This window comes from Cherax quadricarinatus, chromosome 3 (genome assembly GCF_038502225.1).
Source record: "Cherax quadricarinatus isolate ZL_2023a chromosome 3, ASM3850222v1, whole genome shotgun sequence".
Classification (NCBI taxonomy): Eukaryota; Metazoa; Arthropoda; class Malacostraca; order Decapoda; family Parastacidae; genus Cherax; species Cherax quadricarinatus.
The window spans coordinates 51,651,698-51,674,982 of NC_091294.1; the positions used below are offsets into that span (position 1 = coordinate 51,651,698).

At 51.0% G+C, this 23,285-nt stretch overlaps 1 protein-coding gene across 2 annotated transcripts in view; it reads right to left on the reverse strand.

The window, feature by feature from the left end:
- Nucleotides 1–23,035, reverse strand: part of LOC138853922 (echinoderm microtubule-associated protein-like elp-1) — a 310,754-nt gene extending 287,719 nt beyond the window's left edge. The window contains exon 1 of one of the 2 annotated variants that reach the window (XR_011393116.1): nt 21,110–23,035. Coding sequence is in view for 1 of the 2 variants with exons in the window: in XM_070093659.1 (XP_069949760.1) it covers nt 21,110–21,173 (64 nt within the window). In the remaining variant the exon portion in view is untranslated. The remainder of the gene's footprint in view (nt 1–21,109) is intronic. The other variant, XM_070093659.1, reaches the window with a different exon arrangement.
- Between the last annotated feature and the right edge of the window lie 250 nt (nt 23,036–23,285).

Genomic DNA, 23,285 nt, shown 5'->3' on the forward strand with positions numbered 1-23,285 from the left:
GCCTTCTATATTTCTTCCATTCCCTAGCACACTTGGTTTTTGCCTCCCTGCACCTTTGGGTAAACCATGGGCTCATCCTGGCTTTTTCATTACTCCTGTTACCCTTGGGTACAAACCTCTCCTCAGCCTCCTTGCATTTTATTGCTACATATTCCATCATCTCATTAACTGGTTTCCCTGCCAGTTCTCTGTCCCACTGAACCCCGTTCAGGTAGTTCCTCATTCCTGTGTAGTCCCCTTTCTTGTAGTTTGGCTTCATTCGTCCTGGCCTTCCTGCTTCTCCCTCCACTTGTAGCTCTACTGTGTATTCGAAGCTTACAACCACATGGTCACTGGCCCCAAGGGGTCTTTCATATGTGATGTCCTCGATATCTGCACTACTGAAGGTGAATACTAAGTCCAGCCTTGCTGGTTCATCCTCTCCTCTCTCTCTTGTAGTGTCCCTTACGTGTTGGTACATGAAGTTCTCCAGTACCACCTCCATCATCTTAGCCCTCCAAGTATCTTGGCCCCCATGTGGGTCCAAGTTCTCCCAATCTATCTCCTTGTGGTTAAAGTCACCCATGATCAGGAGCTTTGCCCTGCATGCATGAGCTCTTCTGGCCACTCTAGCCAGTGTGTCAACCATCGCTCTATTGCTCTCGTCGTACTCTTGCCTTGGCCTCCTGCTGTTCTGTGGTGGGTTATACATCACTGCTATTACCACCTTGGGACCTCCAGAGTGAAGTGTTCCCACTATGTAATCACTTTCTTCTCCGCTATCTTCTCTCTCCAGCTCATCAAAATTCCAGCGATTTTTGATCAGCAACGCCACTCCTCCACCCCCCCTGTTCCCTCTGTCTTTCCTCAGGATTTGGTATCCCGTTGGAAAGATGCATCTGTTATCATACCTGTAAGCTTGGTTTTCTGTGAGAGCTATGATGTCCGGTGATGCTTCTTTGACTCTTTCTTGCCACTCCTCCCACTTATTTGTTATTCCATCAGCGTTTGTGTACCATACCTTCAGTTTCCTTTCCAACACTGTGGTTTGGGGGGCCTGTGAGGGTGGGAGACCTGGTGGCATACTGTGGGGTTCTATAGCTTGGTGTTGGGTGGAGGCTGTGGGTATGGATTGTAGGGTGTGTTGGGATGGTGTGATAGGTTGTGTGGTTCTGAGAGTAGTTGTGTGTGTGCTTGCCCTTGCTGTTCTGTCCTGCTCTGACTGACCTCTGCTGGTTCCCTCCTTGTCTCTTTTCCTAGCTCCTTTCGCTTTTTTGTCCTCTCCCTCAGCTGCTGTCGTTCTGATTTTGTTCTGTCTCTGTCTAGGAACACCCTCTTGTACTCTTCCGAGTATTTCAATCGTGGTTTCTCTTGGAGGATCCTGTTCCGCACTGTTTCCGTCCTGAGAATCAGCTTGATTGGTCGGTTTCTCACCTTCGAGTACCCCCCTATTCTCTGAAAATTTACAATCTCGTCCCTCTCTTCACCTATTTCTGTTATGATTTTCTCAATCTCCTTCCTTTCTTCCTGCTTCCTTTCAGTGTGTGTCCTTTCCTCTCTCTCCTGAAGCCCATGGATAAACACTGATTTTGCCCTTTCTTCCTCGCATTGCCTCACCCTCTGTGGCTCTGGATCCTGCCTGTGTGTGGTCAGTTTCTCCCTTGATTTTTCCAGTGGCTCTTGATAGCCTTGTTGTGCCTCAGCATTCGACCTATCACCCTCTCCATCTGCAACCAGTTGATCTTCCCTTTCACTCCTTGGTCCTCCTTGGCAGATTGATGTGGCCTTAGCATAATTCATAATTCCTTCCTTCCTGTTCAGCCTCGCAGCTTCATATGCTGTGTCTTCTCTGGTCACTGCCCCTGTAACTCGCTCCAGCCTATTTATCTCAACTTCTAGGACCCTTATCTTGGCTACTGCAGTTTCGACTTGTGCCTCCCAATTCTTTGTCTCCTTCTCCAACCACCTTTCCAATTTCACAGAGAGCTCTTTCTCCATTTTTTCAGAAAGCTCTCCTAATTTTCTCTCCCACTCTTGTTCCATCCTTTTCCACTGCTCCTCCATCCACTCCTCCCTACCCGAACCATTCTCATCTGATCCTTGGGTCCTGCGAGTCCCCACCATGAGAGGAGCGAGAGAGGCAAGAGAGAGCAAGAGCAAGAGAGAGAGGAGAGAGCAAGAGAGCAAGAGAGAGGAAGCAGAGGCAAGAGAGAGCAAGAGAGGAGCAAGAGAGAGAGAGAGAGGCAAGAGAGGCAAGAGAGCAGAGAGCAAGAGAGCAGAGGAGAGCAGAGAGGCAAGGAGAGGCAAGAGAGAGAAGAGAGAGGAGAGGCAGGAGAGAGAGGCAGAGAAGAGAGAGCAAGAGAGAGCAAGGAGGAGAGCAGAGAGGCAAGAGAGAGAGGAGAGAGAGAGCAAGAGCAAGAGCAAGAGAGAGAGAGAGAGAGAGCAAGAGCAAGAGGCAGAGAGCAAGGAGAGAAGCAGAGCAGAGAGGCAAGAGAGAGAGGCAAGAGAGAGAGAGAGAGAGAGAGAGAGCAAGAGGCAAGAGAGAGAGAGCAAGAGAGAGCAAGAGAGAGCAAGGGGAAGAGGCAAGGAGAGCAAGAGAGAGAGAGCAGAGCAAGAGAGAGAGCAAGAGAGAGGCAGAGAGAGCAAGAGAGAGCAGAGAGAGAGCAAGAGAGAGAGCAAGAAGAGAGCAGAGAGAGAGAGAGAGCAAGAGAGCAAGAGAGAGAGCAAGAGAGAAGAGAGAGAGAGCAAGAGAGAGAGAGAGAGAGAGCAAGAGGAGAGCAAGAGAGAGCAAGAGAGAGAGAGAGAGAGAGAGAGAGAGAGAGAGAGAGAGAGAGAGAGAGAGAGAGGGAGAGGAGGGAGGAGAGAGAAAGGGAAGGCAAATAGGGGAGGAAGGGGAAAGGGGAGGGGAGAGGGGATGGAAGAGCGAGAGGGGAGAGAGCTGAGGGGGAGAGAGGGGGGAGGGAGAGGAGAGAGAAATGGGAGGGACAGATGTTAGAGAGAGATGTTAGAGGGGAGGTGTTAGAGGTAGAGATGTTAGAGGGGAAATGGGAGAGGGGAATAGAGAGAAAGAGATAGGTAGGAGAGGAATAGGTAAGGTAGAGGTAGATAAGTCCACTTAGTGTAGAAAGAGGGGGGAGGGAGAAAGGTTCAGATGGTCAGTTCTCAGGGACGGTGTGAAATCCTGTGTATGTGTGTTTGCGTGTGTACTACAGCTTACAAGTGCTTGTTCCTGTGTGCGTATGTGTGTGTGTATGTGTGTGTATGTGTGTGTGTATGTGTGTGTGTATGTGTATGTGTATGTGTATGTGTGTGTGCGTGTGCGTGCGTGTGTGTGTATGTGTAGTGTGTGTGTGTGGCGTGTGCGTGTGTGTGTGTGTGTGTGTGTGTGTGTGTGTGTGTGTGTGTGTGTCATTCCCCCACTTCTAAGTATTCATACTGCTAATAAATACCTGTAGATACAGTAAATTCTAAAACTACCAACAGTGATTTTAGCATTCTTATCACTTCTACTTATAAAACACAAGTAATTAGGTTGTAAAATTTATCTTGTCTGAGCTTCTAGGAGTGTCTGACCCTCACTAGGCTTCCCCTCGCTATGCTGCCCCTCCTCGCTAGTCAACCCTATCTTCACCTTATCTATGCTATTCCTGCTCTAATTCTGGTAATAGCTTGCAGGAGTGAGTGACCAGTATCTAACAGTGACTCAAGGCAGGATTCAGGACCCCCAAAAACAACCCCAACAGGTGAGTATACTTAAGCTGGCAGTATGCGATGACAAGTTGCCAGATGCTGATGACGTAGTCTTCTATCACTATTTTGAAAATTCTTCACCTGTGATCTTTATAACCGTATATGCTCAGAAGTGTTTTAGTATTCAAGTGAACAATGTTTGTGTGAGTGTAATTATTAACTACGACTGAGACTTCACCTGTTAAACATCCTGGCTGGTTCAGCTCAACACTGCCACGTAATATAAACACATTCATTTAATCTCCTATTATATTGTCTCCGTCGAGTTGGTTCGTGCCATAAACTATGTTGAGGTGGTATCAAGAACTAGTTGGTTCGTGCCATAAACTATGTTGAGGTGGTATCAAGAACTAGTTGGTTCGTGCCATAAACTATGTTGAGGTGGTATCAAGAACCAGTTATCATTAAAAGGTCACATACAAGAAACACTGATAAATTATGACATATTACAAACTCTAAATGGCTTTCACATATATGGACCCTCAGGCAAGACATTGCTGTGACAGGGTTCGAGATTTTTTTCTACTCTCGCAGCCCGGCCTGAGGACAGTCATCCTTGCTGATCGCTTGGTCAACCTGGCTATTGTTGTTAAAGGTTCGTAGCTCCACTTAAATATCACAACATGACTGACCAAGAATCAGGAACTTGCAGAAGGTAGTGGCCACAGTTTCCTTCTGAAAATTTCTACCATCGTCCGGGTAATGTCTGCGACACCTGCTGGTAGCAGGTGTTGTGCCCATGACGCCCCTGGTTTTCACTGGGTTTATTCTGTCTCACTTATATCTCACTCCACTATGTTGTAGAGTAGGGTGGGTGCTTTCATTTTACTGTCAGTAATTTACCATGATTCACCTCATGTGTTTCAGGTATACAGTATCTTCACAGTTGCAGAGCGTACACTGCTAATTCTTTAAAGGGTTCCCGGCAGTTATAAATATTGTATTGATTCTCTGCGGCTAGTGAACGATCTCTTTGCAGTTTCCAGCTCTGCTCTTCCTGTCTTGAAAGTTGCTGTCAGCAAGGGACAATATTTGAGACGTCAGAGCACAGTACACCCACAGTACTCTCTTCCATTCTGAACAAAATATTCAGTGCCCCAAGGCACGGTGCTGGCACCATCAGTCCTCCAAGGCACGGTGCTGGCACCATCAGTGCTCCAAGGCACGGTGCTGGCACCATCAGTGCCCAAAGGCACGGTGCTGGCACCATCAGTCCTCCAAGGCATGGTGCTGGCACCATCAATGCTCCAAGGCACGGTGCTGGCACCATCAGTCCTCCAAGGCATGGTGCTGGCACCATCAGTGCTCCAAGGCATGGTGCTGGCACCATCAGTCCTCCAAGGCATGGTGCTGGCACCATCAATGCTCCAAGGCACGGTGCTGGCACCATCAGTCCTCCAAGGCATGGTGCTGGCACCATCAGTGCTCCAAGGCACGATGCTGGCACCATCAGTGCTCCAAGGCACGGTGCTGGCACCATCAGTCCTCCAAGGCACGGTGCTGGCACCATCAGTGCCCCAAGGCACGGTGCTGGCACCATCAGTCCTCCAAGGCATGGTGCTGGCACCATCAGTGCTCCAAGGCACGGTGCTGGCACCATCAGTCCTCCAAGGCACGGTACTGGCACCATCAGTCCTCCAAGGCATGGTGCTGGCACCATCAGTGCTCCAAGGCACGGTGCTGGCACCATCAGTCCTCCAAGGCACGGTGCTGGCATCATCAGTGTTCCAAGGCATGGTGCTGGCACCAACAGTCCTCCAAGGCATGGTGCTGGCACCATCAGTCCTCCAAGGCATGGTGCTGGCACCATCAGTCCTCCAAGGCATGGTGCTGGCACCATCAGTGCTCCAAGTCACGGTGCTGGCACCATCAGTCCTCCAAGGCACGGTGCTGGCACCATCAGTCCTCCAAGGCATGGTGCTGGCACCATCAGTGCCCCAAGGCACGGTGCTGGCACCATCAGTCCTCCAAGGCACGGTGCTGGCACCATCAGTCCTCCAAGGCATGGTGCTGGCACCATCAGTGCTCCAAGGCATGGTGCTGGCACCATCAGTCCTCCAAGGCACGGTGCTGGCACCATCAGTGCTCCAAGGCACGGAGCTGGCACCATCAGTCCTCCAAGGCACGGTGCTGGCACCATCAGTGTTCCAAGGCATGGTGCTGGCACCATCAGTCCTCCAAGGCATGGTGCTGGCACCATCAGTCCTCCAAGGCATGGTGCTGGCACCATCAGTCCTCCAAGGCATGGTGCTGGCACCATCAGTCCTCCAAGGCACGGTGGTGGCACCATCAGTCCTCCAAGGCACGGTGCTGGCACCATCAGTCCTCCAAGGCATGGTGCTGGCACCATCAGTGCTCCAAGGCACGGTGCTGGCACCATCAGTGCTCCAAGGCACGGTGCTGGCACCATCAGTGCTCCAAGGCACGGTGCTGGCACCATCAGTCCTCCAAGGCACGGTTCTGGCACCATCAGTCCTCCAAGGCACGGTGCTGGCACCATCAGTGCCCCAAGGCACGGTGCTGGCACCATCAGTGCCCCAAGGCACGGTGCTGGCACCATCAGTGCCCCAAGGCACGGTGCTGGCAGCATCAGTGCCCCAAGGCACGGTGCTGGCACCATCAGTGTCCCAAGGCACGGTGCTGGCACCATCAGTCCTCCAAGGCACGGTGCTGGCACCATCAGTACCCCAAGGCACAGTGCTGGCACCATCAGTCCTCCAAGGCACGGTGCTAGCACCATCAGTGCCCCAAAGCACGGTGCTGGCACCATCAGTGCCCCAAGGCACGGTGCTGGCACCATCAGTCCTCCAAGGCACGGTGCTGGCACCATCAGTGCCCCAAGGCACGGTGCTGGCACCATCAGTGCCCCAGGGCACGGTGCTGGCACCATCAGTCCTCCAAGGCACGGTGCTGGCACCATCAGTGCCCCAAGGCACGGTGCTGGCACCATCAGTGCTCCAAGGCACGGTGCTGGCACCATCAGTCCTCCAAGGCACGGTGCTGGCACCATCAGTGCCCCAAGGCACGGTGCTGGCACCATCAGTGCCCCAAGGCACGGTGCTGGCACCATCAGTGCTCCAAGGCACGGTGCTGGCACCATCAGTGCCACAAGGCACGGTGCTGGCACCATCAGTCCTCCAAGGCACGGTGCTGGCACCATCAGTGCTCCAAGGCACGGTGCTGGCACCATCAGTGCCCCAAGGCACGGTGCTGGCACCATCAGTCCTCCAAGGCACGGTGCTGGCACCATCAGTGCCCCAAGGCACGGTGCTGGCACCATCAGTGCCCCAAGGCACGGTGCTGGCACCATCAGTGCTCCAATACACGGTGCTGGCACCATCAGTGCTCGAAGGCACGGTGCTGGCACCAGTGCTCCAAGGCACGGTGCTGGCACCATCAGTGCTCCAAGGCACGGTGCTGGCACCATCAGTGCCCCAAGGCACGGTGCTGGCACCATCAGTTCTCCAAGGCACGGTGCTGGCACCATCAGTGCCCCAAAGCACGGTGCTGGCACCATCAGTGCCCCAAGGCACGGTGCTGGCACCATCAGTCCTCCAAGGCACGGTGCTGGCACCATCAGTGCCCCAAGGCACGGTGGTGGCACCATCAGGTGGTGGCACCATCAGTGCTCCAAGGCACGGTGCTGGCACCATCAGTGCCCCAAGGCACTGTGCTGGCACCATCAGTGCCCCAAGGCACGGTGCTGGCACCATCAGTGCTCCAAGGCACGGTGCTGGCACCATCAGTGCTCCGAGGCACGGTGCTGGCACCATCAGTGGCACCCAAGGCTCCAAGGCACGGTGCTGGCACCATCAGTGCCCCAAGGCACGGTGCTGGCACCATCAGTGCTCCAAGGCACGGTGCTGGCACCATCAGTGCTCCAAGGCACGGTGCTGGCACCATCAGTCCTCCAAGGCACGGTGCTGGCACCATCAGTGCTCCAAGGCACGGTGCTGGCACCATCAGTGCCCCAAGGCACGGTGCTGGCACCATCAGTGCCACAAGGCACGGTGCTGGCACCATCAGTCCTCCAAGGCACGGTGCTGGCACCATCAGTGCTCCAAGGCACGGTGCTGGCACCATCAGTGCCCCAAGGCACGGTGCTGGCACCATCAGTTCTCCAAGGCACGGTGCTGGCACCATCAGTGCCCCAAGGCACGGTGCTGGCACCATCAGTGCCCCAAGGCACGGTGCTGGCACCATCAGTGCTCCAATACACGGTGCTGGCACCATCAGTGCTCGAAGGCACGGTGCTGGCACCATCAGTGCTCCAAGGCACGGTGCTGGCACCATCAGTGCTCCAAGGCACGGTGCTGGCACCATCAGTGCCCCAAGGCACGGTGCTGGCACCATCAGTGCCCCAAGGCACGGTGCTGGCACCATCAGTGCCCCAAGGCACGGTGCTGGCACCATCAGTGCCCCAAGGCACGGTGCTGGCACCATCAGTGCCCCAAGGCACGGTGCTGGCACCATCAGTGCCCCAAGGCACGGTGCTGGCACCATCAGTGCCCCAAGGCACGGTGCTGGCACCATCAGTGCCCCAAGGCACGGTGCTGGCACCATCAGTGCCCCAAGGCACGGTGCTGGCACCATCAGTGCCCCAAGGCACGGTGCTGGCACCATCAGTGCTCCAAGGCACGGTGCTGGCACCATCAGTGCTCCAAGGCACGGTGCTGGCACCATCAGTGCTCCAAGGCACGGTGCTGGCACCATCAGTGCTCCAAGGCACGGTGCTGGCACCATCAGTGCCCCAAGGCACGGTGCTGGCACCATCAGTGCTCCAAGGCACGGTGCTGGCACCATCAGTGCCCCAAGGCACGGTGCTGGCACCATCAGTGCCCCAAGGCACGGTGCTGGCACCATCAGTGCTCCAAGGCACGGTTCTGGCACCATCAGTGCTCCAAGGCACGGTGCTGGCACCATCAGTGCTCCAAGGCACGGTGCTGGCACCATCAGTGCCCCAAGGCACGGTGCTGGCACCATCAGTGCCCCAAGGCACGGTGCTGGCACCATCAGTTCCCCAAGGCACGGTGCTGGCACCATCAGTGCTCCAAGGCACGGTGCTGGCACCATCAGTGCCCCAAGGCACGGTGCTGGCACCATCAGTGCTCCAAGGCACGGTGCTGGCACCATCAGTGCCCCAAGGCATGGTGCTGGCACCATCAGTGCCCCAAGGCACGGTGCTGGCACCATCAGTGCTCCAATTCACGGTACTGGCACCATCAGTGCTCCAAGGCACGGTGCTGGCACCATCAGTGCTCCAAGGCACGGTGCTGGCACCATCAGTGCTCCAAGGCACGGTGCTGGCACCATCAGTCCTCCAAGGCACGGTGCTGGCACCATCAGTCCTCCAAGGCACGGTGCTGGCACCATCAGTCCTCAAAGGCGCGGTGCTGGCACCATCAGTGCTCCAAGGCACGGTGCTGGCACCATCAGTCCTCCAAAGCATGGTGCTGGCACCATCAGTCCTCCAAGGCACGGTGCTGGCACCATCAGTCCTCCAAGGCACGGTGCTGGCACCATCAGTCCTCCAAGGCGCGGTGCTGGCACCATCAGTGCTCCAAGGCACGGTGCTGGCACCATCAGTCCTCCAAGGCATGGTGCTGGCACCATCAGTCCTCCAAGGCACGGTGCTAGCACCATCAGTGCTCCAAGGCACGGTACTGGCACCATCAGTGCTCCAAGGCACGGTGCTGGCACCATCAGTGCTCCAAGGCACGGTGCTGGCACCATCAGTGCTCCAAGGCACGGTGCTGGCACCATCAGTCCTCCAAGGCACGGTGCTGGCACCATCAGTCCTCCAAGGCACGGTGCTGGCACCATCAGTCCTCCAAGGCGCGGTGCTGGCACCATCAGTGCTCTAAGGCACGGTGCTGGCACCATCAGTCCTCCAAAGCATGATGCTGGCACCATCAGTCCTCCAAGGCACGGTGCTGGCACCATCAGTCCTCCAAGGCACGGTGCTGGCACCATCAGTCCTCCAAGGCGCGGTGCTGGCACCATCAGTGCTCCAAGGCACGGTGCTGGCACCATCAGTCCTCCAAGGCATGGTGCTGGCACCATCAGTCCTCCAAGGCACGGTGCTGGCACCATCAGTGCTCCAAGGCACGGTGCTGGCACCATCAGTGCCCCAAGGCACGGTGCTGGCACCATCAGTCCTCCAAGGCACGGTGCTAGCACCATCAGTGCTCCAAGGCACGGTACCTGGAGTTTACCTGGAGAGAGTTTCGGGGGTCAACGCCCCCGCGGCCCGGTCTGTGACCAGGCCTCCTGGTGGATCAGCGCCTGATCAACCAGGCTGTTGCTGCTGGCTGCACGCAAACCAACGTACGAGCCACAGCCCGGCTGATCAGGAACTGTCTTTAGGTGCTTGTCCAGTGCCAGCTTGAAGACTGCCAGGGGTCTGTTGGTAATCCCCCTTATGTGTGCTGGGAGGCAGTTGAACAGTCTCGGGCCCCTGACACTTATTGTATGGTCTCTTAACGTGCTAGTGACACCCCTGCTTTTCATTGGGGGGATGGTGCATCGTCTGCCAAGTCTTTTGCTTTCGTAGTGAGTGATTTTCGTGTGCAAGTTTGGTACTAGTCCCTCTAGGATTTTCCAGGTGTATATAATCATGTATCTCTCCCTCCTGCGTTCCAGGGAATACAGGTTTAGAAACCTCAAGCGCTCCCAGTAATTGAGGTGTTTTATCTCCGTTATGCGCGCCGTGAAAGTTCTCTGTACATTTTCTAGGTCGGCAATTTCACCTGCCTTGAAAGGTGCTGTTAGAGTGCAGCAATATTCCAGCCTAGATAGAACAAGTGACCTGAAGAGTGTCATCATGGGCTTGGCCTCCCTAGTTTTGAAGGTTCTCATTATCCATCCTGTCATTTTTCTAGCAGATGCGATTGATACAATGTTATGGTCCTTGAAGGTGAGATCCTCCGACATAATCACTCCTAGGTCTTTGACGTTGGTGTTTCGCTCTATTTTGTGGCCAGAATTTGTTTTGTACTCTGATGAAGATTTAATTTCCTCATGTTTACCATATCTGAGTAATTGAAATTTCTCATCGTTGAACTTCATATTGTTTTCTGCAGCCCACTGAAAGATTTGGTTGATGTCCGCCTGGAGCCTTGCAGTGTCTGCAATGGAAGACACTGTCATGCAGATTCGGGTGTCATCTGCAAAGGAAGACACGGTGCTGTGGCTGACATCCTTGTCTATGTCGGATATGAGGATGAGGAACAAGATGGGAGCTAGTACTGTGCCTTGTGGGACAGAGCTTTTCACCGTAGCTGCCTCGGACTTTACTCTGTTGACGACTACTCTCTGTGTTCTGTTAGTGAGGAAATTATAGATCCATCGACCGACTTTTCCTGTTATTCCTTTAGCGCGCATTTTGTGCGCTATTACGCCATGGTCACACTTGTCGAAGGCTTTTGCAAAGTCTGTATATATTACATCTGCATTCTTTTTGTCTTCTAGTGCATTTAGGACCTTGTCGTAGTGATCCAGTAATTGAGACAGACAGGAGCGACCTGTTCTAAACCCATGTTGCCCTGGGTTGTGTAACTGATGGGTTTCTAGATGGGTGGTGATCTTGCTTCTTAGGACCCTTTCAAAGATTTTTATGATATGGGATGTTAGTGCTATTGGTCTGTAGTTCTTTGCTGTTGCTTTACTGCCCCCTTTGTGGAGTGGGGCTATGTCTGTTGTTTTTAGTAACTGAGGGACGACCCCCGTGTCCATGCTCCCTCTCCATAGGATGGAAAAGGCTCGTGATAGGGGCTTCTTGCAGTTCTTGATGAACACAGAGTTCCATGAGTCTGGCCCTGGGGCAGAGTGCATGGGCATGTCATTTATCGCCTGTTCGAAGTCATTTGGCGTCAGGATAACATCGGATAGGCTTGTGTTAGTCAAATTTTGTGGCTCTCTCATAAAAAATTCATTTTGGTCTTCGACTCTCAGTCTGGTTAGCGGCTTGCTAAAAACTGAGTCATATTGGGACTTGAGTAGCTCACTCATTTCCTTGCTGTCATCTGTGTAGGACCCATCTTGTTTAAGTAGGGGCCCAATACTGGACGTTGTTCTCGATTTTGATTTGGCATAGGAGAAGAAATACTTTGGGTTTCTTTCGATTTCATTTATGGCTTTTAGTTCTTCCCGCGATTCCTGACTCCTAAAGGATTCTTTTAGCTTAAGTTCGATGCTTGCTATTTCTCTGACCAGTGTCTCCCTGCGCATTTCAGATATATTGACCTCTTTTAGCCGCTCTGTTATTCTTTTCCGTCGCCTGTAAAGGGAGCGCCTGTCTCTTTCTATTTTACATCTACTCCTCCTTTTTCTTAGAGGAATAAGCCTTGTGCATACATCGAGTGCCACCGAGTTAATCTGTTCTAGGCATAAGTTTGGGTCTGTGTTGCTTAGTATATCTTCCCAGCTTATATCGGTTAGGACTTGGTTTACTTGGTCCCACTTTATGTTTTTGTTATTGAAGTTGAATTTGGTGAATGCTCCCTCATGACTAGTCTCATTTTGTCGGTCTGGGGCTCCATGCATACATGTCTGAACCTCAATTATGTTGTGATCTGAGTATATTGTTTTTGATATGGTGACATTTCTTATCAGATCATCATTGTTAGTGAAGATGAGGTCTAGTGTATTCTCCAGTCTTGTAGGCTCTATTATTTGCTGGTTTAAATTGAATTTTGTGCAGAGATTTAAAAGCTCGTGTGAGTGTGAGTTTTCATCAGAGCTGCCTCCTGGTGTTATTTCTGCAACAATATTATTTGCTATATTCCTCCATTTTAGGTGCCTTAAGTTGAAATCCCCCAGGAGCAAGATGTTGGGTGCAGGAGCTGGAAGATTTTCCAGACAGTGGTCAATTTTTAACAGCTGTTCCTGGAATTGCTGGGATGTTGCATCCGGAGGCTTGTAGACTACCACAATGACTAGGTTTTGGTTCTCGACCTTTACTGCTAAAACTTCCACTACGTCATTTGAGGCATTAAGCAGTTCTGTGCAAACAAGTGACTCTGCAATGTACAGGCCAACCCCCCCCTTTTGCCTGTTCACTCTGTCACATCTGTATAGGTTGTAACCTGGGATCCATACTTCGTTGTCCAAGTGATCCTTTATGTGGGTCTCAGTGAAAGCCGCGAACATTGCCTTTGCCTCTGCAAGCAGTCCACGGATGAAAGGTATTTTGTTGTTTGTAGCTGGCTTTAGACCCTGTATATTTGCAAAGAAGAATGTTATCGGACTGGTGGTATTGTTGGTACTGGGGGGGGATTTTTTTTCCGGCATTAGTATCTGTATCTGTTGGTTTGGAGTGGAGGCCATCGACTGTGGTTCCACTCCAGGAATGACTGGATTTGGTGTACGATTTCTGCCATTTCCTGCCAGTTTTTTTTCCTTCCTGGCACTAAAAAACCTCTCCCTCTTGAGTGGCTGTGGCTACCCAGGTTTTCCCCTGGCCTGGATGTTTTGTATCTTTTTGTCCCCTTTAGATGGTATGCCTGGCAATTTAAGTTATAGCACAGTCTTTCCTGTACTGAAGAGGTACACATTTCAGGGTGAAAAAGCTTACAGGAAGGGAGTTTGCATTTTCCTGTTTTCATATGGGCATGGCATTTTCTAGGGTGGTCATAGTTGCATGTCCCATCTGTTTTTCCAGATTTCCCATGCCAGCAGATACCAAGTGCATAGTATGTGCACAGTCTTGGTTTCCGCTTGCCTTGGGTTTCTGTGACTGTATTCCCTGTTGGTGCATGTTTCCCTGTCTTACTTCTATCCTCCCTAGCACCAACAATGGAGCTCCCACCAGTTGTTTTTGGTAATTTATCCTCACTATTGCTATTGGAGTCCTCTTGTTTGCTATTTCCTGCGGTATTTCTAGTTTGCAATATTGGTTTTATCTTATCTTTGACTACACTTGTTTCCCTACTATGGCTCCTGTCCCCTATGAGGTCATTTATATGTATTCCTTCCTGCGTATAAGTCCCGACTCCCTGGACAATATCTCCAGCTTCACCATTTCTGTCTCCCAGGACAGTATCTCCAGCTTCACCATTTCTGTCTCCCAGGACAGCACCTCCAGCTTCACCATTACTGTCTCCCAGGACAGTATCTCCAGCTTCACCATTTCTGTCTCCCAGGACAGCACCTCCAGCTTCACCATTTCTGTCTCCCAGGACAGTATCTCCAGCTTCACCATTTCTGTCTCCCAGGACAGCACCTCCAGCTTCACCATTACTGTCTCCCAGGACAGCACCTCCAGCTTCACCATTACTGTCTCCCAGGACAGCACCTCCAGCTTCACCATTACTGTCTCCCAAGGCACGGTGCTGGCACCATCAGTGCTCCAAGGCACGGTGCTGGCACCATCAGTGCTCCAAGGCACGGTGCTGGCACCATCAATCCTCCAAGGCACGGTGCTGGCACCATCAGTCCTCCAAGGCACGGTGCTGGCACCATCAGTCCTCCAAGGCGCGGTGCTGGCACCATCAGTGCTCTAAGGCACGGTGCTGGCACCATCAGTCCTCCAAAGCATGATGCTGGCACCATCAGTCCTCCAAGGCACGGTGCTGGCACCATCAGTCCTCCAAAACACGGTGCTGGCACCATCAGTCCTCCAAGGCGCGGTGCTGGCACCATCAGTGCTCCAAGGCACGGTGCTGGCACCATCAGTCCTCCAAGGCATGGTGCTGGCACCATCAGTCCTCCAAGGCACGGTGCTGGCACCATCAGTGCTCCAAGGCACGGTGCTGGCACCATCAGTGCCCCAAGGCACGGTGCTGCCACCATCAGTCCTCCAAGGCACGGTGCTGGCACCATCAGTCCTCCAAGGCATGGTGCTGGCACCATCAGTCCTCCAAGGCACGGTGCTGGCACCATCAGTCCTCCAAGGCACAGTGCTGGCACCATCAGTGCCCCAAGGCACAGTGCTGGCACCATCAGTGCTCCAAGGCACGGTGCTGGCACCATCAGTGCCCCAAGGCACAGTGCTGGCACCATCAGTGCTCCAAGGCACGGTGCTGGCACCATCAGTGCCCCAAGGCACGGTGCTGGCACCATCAGTGCCCCAAGGCACGGTGCTGGCACCATCAGTGCCCCAAGGCACGGTGCTGGCACCATCAGTGCTCCAAGGCACGGTGCTGGCACCATCAGTGCCCCAAGGCACGGTGCTGGCACCATCAGTGCCCCAAGGCACGGTGCTGGCACCATCAGTGCCCCAAGGCACGGTGCTGGCACCATCAGTGCTCCAAGGCACGGTGCTGGCACCATCAGTGCTCCAAGGCACGGTGCTGGCACCATCAGTGCTCCAAGGCACGGTGCTGGCACCATCAGTGCCCCAAGGCACGGTGCTGGCACCATCAGTGCCCCAAGGCACGGTGCTGGCACCATCAGTGCCCCAAGGCACGGTGCTGGCACCATCAGTGCCCCAAGGCACGGTGCTGGCACCATCAGTGCTCCAAGGCACGGTGCTGGCACCATCAGTGCTCCAAGGCACGGTGCTGGCACCATCAGTGCCCCAAGGCACGGTGCTGGCACCATCAGTGCTCCAAGGCACGGTGCTGGCACCATCAGTGCTCCAAGGCACGGTGCTGGCACCATCAGTGCCCCAAGGCACGGTGCTGGCACCATCAGTGCTCCAAGGCACGGTGCTGGCACCATCAGTGCTCCAAGGCATGGTGCTGGCACCATCAGTGCCCCAAGGCACGGTGCTGGCACCATCAGTGCTCCAAGGCACGGTGCTGGCACCATCAGTGCTCCAAGGCACGGTGCTGGCACCATCAGTGCTCCAAGGCACGGTGCTGGCACCATCAGTGCTCCAAGGCACGGTGCTGGCACCATCAGTGCTCCAAGGCACGGTGCTGGCACCATCAGTGCCCCAAGGCACGGTGCTGGCACCATCAGTGCTCCAAGGCACGGTGCTGGCACCATCAGTGCTCCAAGGCACTATAGCGTCTTAACATCTTTGGTGGATTATGCCAAAATAAGTGTGAATTCACTTCAGCAGGAGACACAGAAAACTTACATATATTCAGAGCATTATACTCATGGGGTAGAGCTAAACCCGCAGGGGTACTACAGTGCCTGGGGGAAATCGGAGACAATCATGTTCAACCCAAGGAAGGGGAGGGCAAGTCCAACTCCTTTGATCAAAAGCCCCTCATCAGTGTCAAGGAGAACTCACAAGAGTGTACGAAAAGTTTACATTCAATCACAAGATAACATAACGTGCCAGAACGAAAATACCATAACTTTAGTGTAAAAAAAAACGTGAGTTTATGAGAGGTATAACAATGTTGAAGATAATACACATGATAACCTTGTTGAATTATATTAACATCACACACGTACAGTGTTGAAGGTTGGTGGGATAAAATATATACATCACCATTTATCATTATTCCCAGGTAAAAACATGTATATTCGTGGAATTCGTGGGTGTGGAAGGTGGTGCAGTAGTGGTGGTAATTAACACCTCACTAAATAATTGTCAGCTTAAAGGAATGTTTAGTAAATTCAACTTCAACAATCAGAAGATTGTCTAAGACGAAATAAAGAACTATCAGACATGTCATGGGAAACATGTCATGGGAAACATGTCATGGGAAACACTCCTAAGTAATGTAAGTCAGTGTATGGGAATGTAAATAAAGAAGCTTACAGCATCTATACAAAATACGACGCACCAAGAAAGACACCAATAAAAAAAATCTTAAAGACGGAAGATGGTCACTGAACTGCTTAGTCAGCCGAGACAAAGGTAACAAAATATGTCCTGGGAAATTATGATCAAAAACAAAAAACGAAAGTATTAGTACCAGACAGAGCACAGGAGGATAAAAAAAGTAATTTAAGAAATTAGGAAAACTCCGAAACACTTTTCTCTTTTCAAAGGAGATTCATACACAGATGACAGTATTAGAAATGAGCGGAATCTTGATAGAACCCTTATGTGTTTAGCGCTTAGTTTTGATTATAATAATTTACAGAATAATTTTAATCAATGTTCAGCGCTAATATTGATGCCATGAGAGTTGAAGATTCAGATATTTTTTCATAAATTATACTCACCCTACAAATTATTTATCTGATATTAAGACAAGTCCTTCAGACTTGTGAAGGGAAACAGACAGCGTACCCAGGCACGTAGCGCCGGCAACATTTATAAAGAAATGCAAAGTAGTACTAGCTAGAGTGTTCTTTGCTGACAGGGCTTAGATTCAGGTGAAATCGCAGTTGACTTAAACAAGGCAGACATTGCTCTTCTCCCTCATAATTGAGCAACAAGACAATAACAAAAGATTATAAGTCAGTAGCCTTAACGTCACACATCATAAAATTCTTAGGAAAGGTGATGGGACACCAAATTATTGCCTCTGTTAGAAAATTTGAGTTACACATCACAACTCAGCATGTCACGGGTGCAAGAACACTTTGTCTTAAAAAACTATTAGAACACTATGGTAAAATTACGGAGACTTTTTGCAAAGGTATTTGATAAGTGTGACCAGAGAGCAGCTGATCACATAGCAAAGTCAGGGGGTTAACCAAGAAAGTACGGGAAACAGGTATTCAGACTTCATAGAGATAGATCTCAAAGACTAATGGTAAACAAAGTCAAAATCTTCAGTGCCCCAAGGCACGGTGCTGGCACCATCAGTGCCCCAAGGCACGGTGCTGGCACCATCAGTGCCCCAAGGCACTATAGCGTCTTAACATCTTTGGTGGATTATGCCAAAATAAGTGTGAATTCACTTCAGCAGGAGACACAGAAAACTTTCATATATTCAGAGCATTATACTCATGGGGGAGAGCTAAACCCGCAGGGGTACTACAGTGCCTGGGGAAAATCGGAGACAATCATGTTCAACCCAAGGAAGGGGAGAGCAAGTCCAATTCCTCGGATCAAAAGCCCCTCATCAGTGTCAAGGAACCTTCGATTACATAATTGCGTCGAGAGTCTCCGCTGCCTTGGCGGAGTTCGGAGGTTCGAGCCTCTAGTTGCACACAATTATCAACATAGTCTTCCGAATAACAAATGAAAATAATATGATATTCAGTGATAACAAATTTCAACGGTTTAGGCAGAGAAACAATGAGGGTGGGTCACTGGTCGAATCCGGGGGGAGGGGATGGACCTGCTCCGCATGGGTCAGTAGGCATGTTGCAGTGTTCCTTCTTTCTTATGTTCTTATGTTCTTATAGAGAACTCGTGTAGATTATGTCATGAAAGACAGAAGAACAGTCATTTATAGAACAATAACGACAACAAAGCAAAAACCAGGAAAATGGTAAAGTGGATTATGAGAAGTTTCAAAACTACAGAAGCAGTGCCAATAACATTACTTCACAAATCAATGGTGTTCTTGCGACTTGAACATTGTTTTATGCTGACAGCCAGCAGCTTACAGGGCAGGAACACACGGAACATATACAAAGGTCGTAAATTAAGTACATAGAATCAATGAAAGCATCTAAAGTGCTTAGACTGTTCTCTCTGCAACAGAGGAAGATACTTGCTAATATTTACACGGAAAGTACTCAAGGGACTGACTCCTAATTTACACACTGATATAACAACTTACTGGAGTGAAATGTGTGGAACAAATACAAAAGTTTTCAAGAAGTTAGAGAGCTTCCTGCTACAAGTTCTGACTGTGATTACTATGTGGGAATGCGCTCTAGCCGAAACAACCTGGTTGACCAGGCGGTCACCAAGGAAGACTGGCCTCATGCTAGGCTGCCAGGGTACACGACCTTCACACTGGTCACAGGAGATGTGTAGCGTTGGTAAAGTAACTTATTAAGGTAGGACAGCGAGGTTGTTGGAACACTGTCCTGTCTTCTGATCTGTCATCAGTTCGAATTTCAAAGAGCATTATGTACACACACACACACAGGAGCTATGACTCAACCCCTGCAACATATATATACATATATATATATATATATATATATATATATATATATATATATATATATATATATATATATATATATATATATATATATATAATGATTAAAGGAGACTAAGATACGGGGATGGATGTGTGTGGTATACCTGGAGGGTATTCCGAGGATGAACGCCCCAGCGGCCCGGTCCACGACCAGGATGAACGCCAAAGCGGCCCGGTCCACGACCAGGATGAACGCCCCAGCGGCCCGGTCCAAGACCAGGATGAACGCCCCAGCGGCCCGGTCCACGACCAGGCCTCGCATCTCACCCAGATACAACAATACTAGTGACAGTATATCGTGACAACACAACACAATAGAACACGCAATGAAAATGAGATTTCCAGGTCAGTATATCGAGCAGCAAACAGGTGAAGTCTGACAGGATCACTACAGGTGAGGTCTGACAGGATCACTACAGGTGAAGTCTGACAGGATCCCTACAGGTGAAGTCTGACAGGATCACTACAGGTGAAGTCTGACAGGATCACTACAGGTGAGGTCTGACAGGATCACTACAGGTGAGGTCTGACAGGATCACTACAGGTGAGGTCTGACAGGATCACTACAGGTGAGGTCTGACAGGATCGCTACAGGTGAGGTCTGACAGGATCACTACAGGTGAGGTCTGACAGGATGACTACAGGTGAAGTCTGACAGGATCACTACAGGTGAGGTCTGACAGGATCACTACAGGTGAGGTCTGACAGGATCACTACAGGTGAGGTCTGACAGGATCACTACAGGTGAGGTCTGACAGGATCACTACAGGTGAGGTCTGACAGAATCACTACAGGTAAGGTCTGACAGGATCACTGCAGGTGAGGTCTGACAGGATCACTACAGGTGAAGTCTGACAGGATCACTACAGGTGAGGTCAGACAGGATCACTACAGGTGAGGTCTGACAGGATCACTGCAGGTGAGGTCTGACAGGATCACTACAGGTGAGGTCTGACAGGATCACTACAGGTGAGGTCTGACAGGATCACTACAGGTGAGGTCTGACAGGATCACTACAGGTGAGGTCTGACAGGATCACTGCAGGTGAGGTCTGACAGGATCACTACAGGTGAGGTCCGACAGGATCACTACAGGTGAGGTCTGACAGGATCACTACAGGTGAGGTCTGACAGGATCACTACAGGTGAGGTCTGACAGGATCACTACAGGTGAGGTCTGACAGGATCACTACAGGTGAGGTCTGACAGGATCACTACAGGTGAGGTCTGACAGGATCACTACAGGTGAGGTCTGACAGGATCACTACAGGTGAGGTCTGACAGGATCACTACAGGTGAGGTCTGACAGGATCACTACAGGTGAGGTCTGACAGGATCACTACAGGTGAGGTCTGACAGGATCACTACAGATAAGGTCTGACAGGATCACTGCAGGTGAGGTCTGACAGGATCACTACAGGTGAAGTCTGACAGGATCACTACAGGTGAGGTCTGACAGGATCACTACAGGTGAGGTCTGACAGGATCACTACAGGTGAGGTGTGACAGGATCACTACAGGTGAGGTCTCACAGGATCACTACAGGTGAGGTGTGACAGGATCACTACAGGTGAGGTCTGACAGGATCACTACAGGTGAGGTGTGACAGGATCACTACAGGTGAGGTGTGACAGGATCACTACAGGTGAGGTCTCACAGGATCACTACAGGTGAGGTGTGACAGGATCACTACAGGTGAGGTCTGACAGGATCACTACAGGTGAGGTGTGACAGGATCACTACAGGTGAGGTCTGACAGGATAAGTTCACCCATATACAACATATTATACTCGTTAATGTTTACAGGGATGATGGCGCCCGCTGCCCGCTCTCACAACTCTCCTAAACTTCCAAGGTAATATAAAAGGAAAGATAAGCAGCAAGAAACACATACGAACGAAAATATTCATGTAACATCTTGCATGTTAACATTAATAAGAGAGGAGCAAGTCTGCAAGTGCAGAACGTTTAACAAGCTTACGTACTCAGGTGACGGGACTTTAGTACCTGCCTGTCAAGACTGTCTTGTAGGGACCTACACACAGGTACACAGGTATACAGGTATACAACACATACCCACTACAACAGTCACTGTAGCATTATATAAAGCCTGGTATATCACTAGAGAACTAACATTGGGTGAGTACAGTTAAGATTCACTATAAGAGTACAGTACTCACTGTGGTACATAGGAAGGCAGTTGTGTACAGTTAAGATTCACTATAAGAGTACAGTACTCACTGTGGTACATAGGAAGGCAGTTGTGTACAGTTAAGATTCACTATAAGAGTACAGTACTCACTGTGGTACATAGGAAGGCAGTTGTGTACAGTTAAGATTCACTATAAGAGTACAGTACTCACTGTGGTACATAGGAAGGCAGTTGTGTACAGTTAAGATTCACTATAAGAGTACAGTACTCACTGTGGTACAGAGGAAGGCAGTTAAACATGTTATATCTCATGGCCGGAGCTCCACACCTCAACATTCACTGTTCTCATGGCCGGAGCTCCACACCTCAACATTCACTGTTCTCATGGCCGGAGCTCCACACCTCAACATTCACTGTTCTCATGGCCGGAGCTCCACACCTCAACATTCACTATAACCAAAACTCAACACAAACAAGTATAAGTATCAACACACCACTAACATTTACATATCACACTTAACACAGATTAACACTTGATAACACAAGCTCAGGTTAACACTTATAAGTTTAGGTTAGCGCTTTTAACAAAACTTTAGATTAGCACTTACAACACAAGTTCAAGGTTGCACTTATAAATTCAGGTTTGCACTTGTAAGTTCAGGTTACCACTTATAACACAAGTTCAGATTAGCACTGATAAGTTCAGATTAGAATTTATAATAAACGTTATTAGTAGTGATTAGTAGTTAGTTCTGTGGCACTACAGTGTTTAGTGGCGTCCCTGGGTAGTGTGGCACTACAGTGTTTAGTGGCGTCCCTGGGTAGTGTGGCACTACAGTGTTTAGTGGCGTCCCTGGGTAGTGTGGCACTACAGTGCTTAGTGGCGTCCCTGGGTAGTGTGGCACTACAGTGTTTAGTGGTGTCCCTGGGTAGTGTGGCACTACAGTGTTTAGTGGTGTCCCTGGGTAGTGTGGCACTACAGTGTTTAGTGGCGTCCCTGGGTAGTGTGGTACTACAGTGGTTAGTGGTGTCCCTGGGTAGTGTGGTACTCCAGTGGTTAGTGGTGTCCCTGGGTAGTGTGGCACTACAGTGGTTAGTGGTGTCCCTGGGTAGTGTGGCACTACAGTGGTTAGTGGTGTCCCTGGGTAGTGTGGCACTACACTTTTTAGTGGCGTCCCTGGGTAGTGTGGTACTACAGTGGTTAGTGGTGTCCCTGGGTAGTGTGGCACTACAGTGGTTAGTGGTGTCCCTGGGTAGTGTGGCACTACAGTGGTTAGTGGTGTCCCTGGGTAGTGTGGCACTACAGTGGTTAGTGGTGTCCCTGGGTAGTGTGGCACTACAGTGGTTAGTGGCGTCCCTGGGTAGTGTGGCACTACAGTGGTTAGTGGTGTCCCTGGGTAGTGTGGCACTACAGTGGTTAGTGGTGTCCCTGGGTAGTGTGGCACTACAGTGGTTAGTGGTGTCCCTGGGTAGTGTGGCACTACAGTGGTTAGTGGTGTCCCTGGGTAGTGTGGCACTACAGTGGTTAGTGGTGTCCCTGGGTAGTGTGGCACTACAGTGGTTAGTGGTGTCCCTGGGTAGTGTGGCACTATAATGGTATATGTGTGTGTGAAGTGTAATTATAACACCGTGACACATAACACGGTGTGCATGTTGTGAGTGTGGCATTGAGAGAGGGAGTGTAAACACTGTTTTTGGGGGGATAGTGAGTAAACAGTGTGTGTTTAAGTGAGAGTGAGCACACTGCGAGAGTGAGCACACTGTGAGAGTGAGCACACTGTGAGAGTGAGCACACTGCGAGAGTGAGCACACTGTGAGAGTGAGCACACTGTGAGAGTGAGTACACTGCGAGAGTGAGCACACTGCGAGAGTGAGCACACTGTGAGAGTGAGCACACTGTGAGAGTGAGCACACTGCGAGAGTGAGCACACTGTGAGAGTGAGCACACTATGAGAGTGAGCACACTTCGAGAGTGAGCACACTGCGAGAGTGAGCACACTGTGAGAGTGAGCACACTGTGAGAGTGAGCACACTGTGAGAGTGAGCACACTGTGAGAGTGAGCACACTGTGAGAGTGAGCACACTGTGAGAGTGAGCACACTGTGAGAGTGAGCACACGAGGAAGTACGTGAGAGAGGTGTTTACAGGGAGTGAGAGGTGAGGTGTGCCACACTACTTTTACCTAGAGAGAGTCACACTACCTCTACCACCACTCTCACACAACTGAATGTGTCAGGTCTCATGTTGCCACTGCCGTCGCCGCCGCCGCCGCCGTCGCCGCCGCCGCCGCCGCCGCCGCCGCCGCCGCCGCTGCCGTCACCGCCAAAGCTGCCATCACTGTCACACTGCTGCTGCTGCCAATTTTGTAAATTGGCAGCTATACAGTTCAATAACAAATTAAGGCTTCCTCTAAGCAAGATACATCAGTGTTGAAGGTTTGAAGCTGAT